At 33.0% G+C, this 8,423-nt stretch overlaps 1 protein-coding gene across 2 annotated transcripts; it reads left to right on the plus strand.

The window, feature by feature from the left end:
• The first annotated feature begins 452 nt into the window (after nt 1–452).
• LOC108337632 (EPIDERMAL PATTERNING FACTOR-like protein 5) lies at nt 453–3,856 on the plus strand. 2 transcript variants are annotated; one of them, XM_017574196.2, is made up of 3 exons: nt 453–851; nt 1,638–1,681; nt 3,125–3,856. In XM_017574196.2, exons 1-3 carry the CDS (start codon nt 665–667, stop codon nt 3,371–3,373), a joined length of 480 nt encoding a protein of 159 aa, XP_017429685.1. In that variant the 5' UTR covers nt 453–664; the 3' UTR covers nt 3,374–3,856. The 2 variants fall into 2 exon arrangements, with proteins under 2 accessions (XP_017429685.1, XP_017429686.1); XM_017574197.2 differs by having other exon boundaries at nt 710–1,498.
• The last annotated feature ends 4,567 nt before the right edge of the window (nt 3,857–8,423 follow it).

Below are 8,423 nucleotides of genomic sequence, written 5' to 3' on the forward strand. Positions count from 1 at the left end.
CACACTTCCTAACAACAACCCATCATCCTCACACGTGCATCACCAGAGGCTAGTTTTGTAAATACATGCCTGGTTCCTCCGTGTGAGAACTGGCCCACACTCTAAGGTACCTAGCTGCCACAGCATATTAATACAACCAGATATGTAAGACATTTTCAACATCTTGTACTTTTTTCCATTCCCAAAAAGTCCCACAAGAACCGTGGTGAACCAAAATATTGTATTTATCTCAATTATTAACTACATAATCAATCTTTAATGCAAGTACCAAGATATTCCAAAACTTTGCATAACTCAACGGGGGTTGAAAATTGAAGCTCCACTTTATTCAACTCTTAATTAAAATCTTTTAAATTCCCTCAATTATGTGTCTCCTATTCATTCAATAATAATCTTATTTTGCAAATATAAAACCATTTAATAATGTCTCAGAAACCAGAGAACCATGCAAATCCATTTGTTGTTAGAGATAATCTGTGTCGTTTAAGAAAGGGATTGGTGGTTATCATGTATCCAAATACCAAACTGCAGCAGCAATTATTTATAGTATCTTGACATTACATGTGAAAAGGAGAAGCATTAATGAATTAATGAAATGACGGTAGAAAAGAGCATGGAAGGAGCAGTTAAAAAGCGAAGCTGGTTAAATTGAAGAGGGTAGCCCATGTTTCTGTTTAGAGAAGAAAAACTATATACAGAAGGAGAAAAGGCAGAGAAAAAGCAGAGGGAAGGTGAGAGCAGGAGGCATATATCAGAGTGGAGAGAGTTGGTGTTGCTTTTGCTTTTCTGGGTTTGGGAATCGTTGAAAGACAGTGGAGAAAGCCTGCAAGAGAATCCGAGACCTAAACATGGTAAAGCTTAGGAAGTGATGATCTGCATAGATTCACCTTTGTTTTTCTTCCTTTCTTTTTAACCTCTCTAATAAGTACTGTGCACACACAAACACACAAACACACCTCTCTGCCACAACACACACCTCATCAGATAAGCCGTACCACTACCACAGTCCTTCCAAATTTTCCACTCTCTCTACCTCCTCTCCCTGCACCTTTATTGCACACTGCTCTCACTGAGACAAAATAAAAGTGGTGTGAGAGAGTTGAAAAGCACAAAAGATTATGACTTTGTCCATTTGAGACAAATGGGCTAAGTGTTAGGTATTTGTTTAGCTCTTATTTGCATGGAACGTGCAACCCTTGGGTTGCAAACCCTACTATTTGCTCCTAGCTTCATACACTACTCTTGATAGGGTCATAGACTGAGTGAGACTGAGAGTGAGAGCGTGAGATATAGCTTGTTTGTGTCATATATCTGCAAGCATCCTAGTGTTAGTGTTGTAGTGAAGGAAATTTGTTCTTGTTCATGGAGAGGAAGAGAAAAACCCCTCCCCTTGTGAACAGAACCCGTCTTTCTAGTGTCTCCTTCTTTTTCGTGCTCTTAATTTTCACACTGATCTTCAGCAGTAGAATTACCACTGCCTCCACCATTCCATGTTTAGGTATGCAATTCTTCCACACTTAATAATTACTCTGACATTTCCTCCATAAATTTTTCACCGTTTCTAATTCTATCTAACCCCGTGCCATCATAAATTTATAATTAACATCTTCTTTCAATTCGTCCTTTCTCCACTGCAGATACTAAGTGTCCCATGTTCACCAAAGCGAACACAGATTTTCAGGTATAGACTGGTCCTCTACATTCGTTGTCCATACACACACTTTAACTTTTCTTACTATTATTCTCCCTTCGCCTTAATTAACTTACCTTCACTTATCGTATGTACCATCTAATTAAGATTACCCCATTATCTAATTAACTTTTCCTAGGTCTAGTTCTAACATTACCACTGTAAAAGTCATTTTTTTTTCATTAGTCTTTTATCTGTAGTTAAAAGAGTAATGCATTTATTATATGCGACATTTTTGAATTGGTGTAAAAGAAACTAAATTAGAGTGTTTTGAGCTGGAAAAAGAAGATTGCAGACAAGAATCTGCAACTAATTTAGTGATAATTGAAAAGGGATGTGATTTTTGGAGAGGAGAATTGAATTGAGTATATGGTTGTGGTTGCGGATGTGGGAGAGTGTGATCTGCAACTAACTGGAACAAGGTTTGGATGGTGACAGTCTCCAAAGTTACAGAGAGACACTGCTGGAAAAAACTGATAGTGGCTAACATGCGCCAAAACAGTTGCAGGGGTGTCACGGGACCCACTTCAATGTGAGCCGTCAGATGCATGGACTCCACCGTGATTACGAAACACACGTTGTGGTGGTACCATCTGCCTCCCCACTGCTTCCATCGTCGTTGCGCCGGATAAAATCCCCTGCGCTCAACCGATTCAACCTTCGTCCATCACGACCGTTAGATGAAAATCTAGCGGCTCGTGGAAAATGCACGTTTATAGTTAATAAACTGTGCGCTGTTTCATCATGGGGTTGATGAAACACAGGAAATGTATTTGCGGCTGTTGCTGAATACTTCTGCTCTGACCCATATATATATATATATATATATATATATATATATATATATATATATTATTCAATCATGTTAGGCGCAACACCACCCGCGCACGTTAGAACGAGACAGGGAAATTAGCTGTCGTGTTTGTTTCCTCGTAGCCACATACACAAGTCTGGGTAACGTGCGCGTACAGTGTACAATGCTCAGCACTTTCACCGCTAAAACGCAACCACAGTTGTATATTATGGCCGAATCATGGTCATAATGGTGCATGTCACCCTCCTCTTCTACATATTATCTATCACAATCAAATAATATTACGTGTCTTTTCTTCATAACTCAACTTAAAATTTCAAAATGATAAATTTATAAAAATATTTATTTTATTTAATATTAAACTTAGACTAACATTTATATTTTTACTCTTTAAAAGTAATATTTTGAATAGTTTAAAATGAAAGTTCATAGAATTTCTTGTTGAATAATGTTGTAGAGATCCCATATTTTAATCATTTTTACTCATTAATTTGCATTGTTTTCGTTAAATTTCTCAACAGTGTTGAAACCTAATGTTCTTGAATGAAAATAAAGGCGATAACTATTATAATTGTCTTAAAATAGTATTGATTAATTACTTAATTGTGCATGTTGGGCAGGAAAATAATGGGAAGATTGGAGAAAGCTGGGTGTCTGGAGGTAAAAAAGATGTCTTATCAATGAGCTGGCCCAGAAGAAGGCTTCTGGGTGGGCCTGGTTCATCGCCGCCGCGTTGCACCTCGAAGTGTGGCAAATGTACACCATGCAAACCGGTTCACGTGCCGGTGCCGCCGGGTACGCCGGTGACCGCCGAGTACTACCCGGAGGCATGGAGATGCAAGTGTGGGAACAAGTTGTACATGCCATGAATAAAATATAATATAACATATTTTCTGAGTATGGTGTATTTTGGTTGGGTCTAATACATAGTTGATTTTATTGACTATAAAAGACTCGCAGTTCTTAGTTTGATGAGTTACGTTAGCTTTAGCTTGTGGTGGATATTGGATATGGAAACAGAGTACAGAACTTGATTTGATGTGAAATATATAATATCTTCACACTGATTAATGTTATTAACAATAATGATGTTACATTTAGCTCTATAGATTTTCTTTTCTTTTATGAATTGTTTAATGCATTAATTGAGGGAATCTGTGAAGAGTGGTTCATTCAAGAGGCCCATTTGGCAGTGTCAGTTCGTTTTAGGTTGGCAGAATGTGATGTGGTCTGAATCTGAAACAAGTACTGTTGTCTGCTCTTTGGAGTTTCTTCTAGTTTTCACCTTCTTGGATTCATTTGTATGATAAATACATTTTCATTTTAAGTAATAATGACACTAATGGAGATGTTTGGTGCTTCAACAACAGATTGATGTAAATGTAACAACAAAACACAGAGGTTTCTGAATGGAATATATGAATTCAAAAACTTCAAGTGCAACCATTTGTCTGCAGACAAGAACCTTGACACGATATCATTAACACAGATTCTGTTATTACCATGATGTGGGTTTCATACTTTTCACAAGTAATAAGTAAAAATTCATTATAAATATAGTTTTGTCCACATATTAAGACATTGATCATTTAAAAGTATAAGTTGAAGAAAAAGCCATGTTGGCAACTACGAGAACTATTTTTGTTTTCTTGTGCTGTATTTATAAATCAAGAAACAATAGATTTTCTTTCTTTTTTCTGAGATTGACCACAAATATTTTAGGTGAAGCACTGAAATCTGGAGAGAAGAGAGCAATGAATGATTCTAAAAGTAAATGAAGTGAAAGATGAAGTTACAAGCAAAGGACAGGTCAAAATTTGGAAGGTAGGACATGCTTCTCATTATAAAAATAATTTACATGAAAGTAGATAATTTTAATATTAAAAATTAGGAGTGTTCGTTAAATTTCACCGATTCTACAAATTTGATAATTCAGACAAAAATTATTAAACTTATTGATCTCAGTTTAAATCTATCCAACCACTGGAGGAACGATTTTACAACTTTTAAATTTATATATCCTTAGGCTCTTGTTTTGTCTCCTTGTTTTCATTTGCATTTGCCTCTTTCTCAATTTAGAAGGTTATTACAAATTTTTTGCAATTCATTTTAAGTGTTTTAAATATAAAATTTATATATTTTAGATCCTATAATCTATAACTTTTGAATCTAAAAATAAATTCTAAATCATACAGTGTATATTTTATTTTTGACTAATTTCTTTATGGAAATCTTGAAGTTCAAAGTAGTAGCTAGTCCGATCAAGAAGCAGAAAAATGAAGCTATGGAAGTTTGATACATGTATAAATCACAAAGAAGTAATGTGAAAAGTCCAGAAATACTCATTATTCATCTTTTGACACTTATTCTTTCTTTTATTGTTTTTTTGTCATTCCACATTTTTCCATCCGGAGAATGTAAGGGGACATCTGTCTCTCTGGATCGTTTATTTTGTCATTTAACATTTTTGCTTTCCAAAATACCCATTCACGTAAAACGTTGTATATCCGTTGGAATGGGTTTTTAGTAATTTCTGGAAGCTTTTATTCTGCTTTTTTTAAAACTAACCAGTGTAAAATGACGAATTTGTCCTTCTTTATTGTTCTGAAACTTTTGTTTTATATTGGTTTGTATTGTCTTTTTGTTTTTCTGAAAATTGGAAGTGACCAGATTGGCCTTCACATTACGGGGTCTTCTTTGGTTTTTCTGTATTTTTACCTTTTCCGCTCGGTGTTTTCTTCTCCCAACTCTGACTGGATGAAATATGTGATGGAAAAATGTATATTGGGGTTTAGGTTGTTTTCTTCCTAAAATTTATGAGGTTTCCATTAAAGGATGTAGAGACCACAAACTCACTTCATAAGGTTAGATGTTCCTTAACACCATTTCTACAAAGCTCTATAATGGTTTTTCGATTATTTATTTTTTTATTATGGTTTTTCGATTATTTATGGCGTTTGTGTTGTTATCGGTGCCAATATTGTGTTTATGTTCAAGTGTTGAATAAATAGGCTTTTATTTTCCTATTTTGTCTCTTTCATTGGGGTAACTGGTTTTTGTTTATCCATTGTGCTTGAAGTGCTTAATAAATGTGCTTGAAGGTCTTCTGCGGTTAGATTGTTCTATGAATTTTTGTAAGTTGTACTGTTACGAAGTCTAGAATTTTGAAGTTCTACTGTTTGGAGTATCCTTTCTGTGTGCTTCGAAAACTATCTTTAAAGGTTTTCATGATTTCCATATTTCCTTTTATAATTTTTTTTATTATATGTTCCTTTTTATGTGCTCCAAACAGAGTTTATGGTTTTCATAGTTTGCATGTTTTGTAATTTGTTGAGTTTAAAATGAAAGACTCGAAGGAAGTGTTTAAAAATTGGAAAAGGTCGGAAGATTTTGAGAGAAGAAAAAATTTGTTGTATTGAATGCTTTTAAATTTTTTTGACTTAATTATAAATAATACAAGTTATAACCATCTTCTATTTATACTAGTGGCACTTTCTTAACCAATGGTTAGGATCTTGTCACACCACATTCATCTAAAGATTTTTAAAACATTCATATAATTTTAAACTTGTCATCTTATGGATAAATCTTATGGATAAACATCTCTAAATTTTTTTTTAGATCATTCTAGAATCTTTTCAAATAGAATTTTTTAGAATTCTATTTGGGTCTTTTCTAATCTTGAACTTTTATCTCTTAGACCTAAAACACAAAATCAATTTATATTCCACCGTTTACCGTATAAACTTTTGTGCCCTAAAGAATATGGGAGTTAAAGGACATGGTAACATGTTTTTTTTCCGATTAAGGTTGATTAGTAATTAATGTAATGGTAAAATGTTTCATCTGACAATGTGGTATTATGATTTTTGGTTGACAAATTTTGAAATGCCTTTGGGAACTATATAGATTTCTAAACCGTTTTAGGTATAGTTAGTTGCTCTGTTATTATATTTGTAATGGTTTGGTATATTGTTTTGAGAGTGCCTCTTCATGCACCATTCACTTTTGTGCTTCCAATTTTTCAAATAGGTAGTTGCTTTGACTATTCTCAAATTCTTCTCTCATATTCTTTTATTAAAAAAACCTAGCATCACCCAGCACTTTTACGTCTCATTCTTCATCCTTCGCAAGAGTTATTGGTTTTCTCATTCTCCTTCTCTTTCATTTTAGTTTGTCTTCTTCGACCCTCAGTTGTTTCGTGTATGGCCGACAACGTCGTTGCATTAGTCGTTGGTGGTTTTCTTTGTTTGTAGCATCCTGTTAGTGGTGCGGCGTTACAACATTTCGTCTTTTTCCTGCAACAAAATCTATTCATCGTCCCGGCAGAAGTAACCTTCATTTCTCATTTCTCTTTTCCCTTTTCTAATTGTATTGTGTTGATTGAAATATATAATGGATGAGTGGTTTGGAGTGATGCAAAACGTTAATTGATATTCGAAAGTCATTGAAGGTATTGACGACTTTGGAATATTGGTTAACGTTTTTGCCAACATTCAAAATATGTTTCGACGCAATTCATCATCTCCTCTTCTTAATCTCACTGTGTATCACTCCAAATCACCAATCCATTACGCATTTCAATCAACACAATATAATTAGAAAGAGAAAGGGAGAAAGGAGCATTACTTCAATCGGGACGACGAATACGTTTGCTACACGAGGAAGACAAAATGCACCTCCAATAGGACGCCACAAATAACGATAATCACCTGCAATCACTGTAGCATGCACCGAGCAAATGAAGACAGAGGAAAACGAACGAAAACAAGGGGAAGAAAAAGACCGAGAACTCTCGCGGAGGAAGAAGAATGAGGCGTGGAAGTGCATGATGCTGTAGGGTTTTTTTAATAAGAAAATTTGAGAGAGAAGAATCTGATAATGGTCAAAGATTCCTAACTTGTCAATTGGGGAAAATCTACCATTATTTAAAAAATTGGAAGTGTAGGGAGAAAACGCTGAGGTGCAAAGAAAAAAGTGAAGCACTCTAATTCCTTTTCCTTTTAACTTCATTATATTTTTTAGAACCTTTGAACATGAAAAAGGTAGAGAATGTCTTCCAAGATAATTTATAATTCAACAACCAACTAGTTGGAAATTGTAATATTTCACATTTCTCATTGTTTGTCTTAAATGTTTTTAGATTATTTTTGTCGTTTAAATTTGTATGTGTTTTAGATTATTTCTCTGAAATATATTTGAATCTTTTAACTAATGGATTGTCAACTATGGAACCATTATCAACATTTATTACTCAATATGGTGAGAGTGTGTATTAAGTTAGTTTTTGCTTTTAAAAAAATTTCAATTGTATTATTATTTTTGGAAAAGTATTTTAATTAGGATTTTTTTGAAAAAAAATTACTAACAAATTTGTGTTGTCATGTGTTAAGTCACATGAAAGGGTTCTATCAAGTATCAGTATCCTTGTCTTGAATTCAATTTTGTTCTTATATTTTTTTATTGATTCAGTTTATTCTCAATTTATTTTAAAATGAAGTAATATTGTCTTCCTCAAATTTAAATAAAATTTATTATTTTATAAATCTTACATTGATATTTTATTAAAAGTAATTTTTTAATAAATTACATTATTATATATTATTGATATATGATTTGATAATTTTGTTAGTATATTATATATTATTAACCTATGATTTTTTAATCATGATTTTAATCTCTAAATTTTTATAAAAATATCAGTTTAAGATTTATATAAATAATAAATTTTGTTTCAATTTGGAAAAGGACAATATTACTCTATTTTAAAAAAAATTGAAACTAAATAGAATTATATATATATATATATATATATATATATATATATATACTAAATTAATATCAAAATAATAACATTTAACAATAATATTAACATGTGACAATATTATGTCACGTGACACTATTAATACTACATATATT

Source organism: Vigna angularis, chromosome 7, assembly GCF_016808095.1.
Source record: "Vigna angularis cultivar LongXiaoDou No.4 chromosome 7, ASM1680809v1, whole genome shotgun sequence".
NCBI classification, from domain to species: Eukaryota; Viridiplantae; Streptophyta; class Magnoliopsida; order Fabales; family Fabaceae; genus Vigna; species Vigna angularis.

What these genes read in the sequence shown, in the direction of transcription:
- LOC108337632 (XM_017574196.2), top strand. Translation starts at nt 665, where the DNA reads ATGTTTCTGTTTAGAGAAGAAAAACTATATACAGAAGGAGAAAAGGCA. An exon ending in GAATCCGAGACCTAAACATG is followed by an intron (nt 852 to 1,637) that starts GTAAAGCTTAGG and finishes TCTCCACTGCAG; the next exon opens with ATACTAAGTGTCCCATGTTC. An exon ending in AAGCGAACACAGATTTTCAG is followed by an intron (nt 1,682 to 3,124) that starts GTATAGACTGGT and finishes CATGTTGGGCAG; the next exon opens with GAAAATAATGGGAAGATTGG.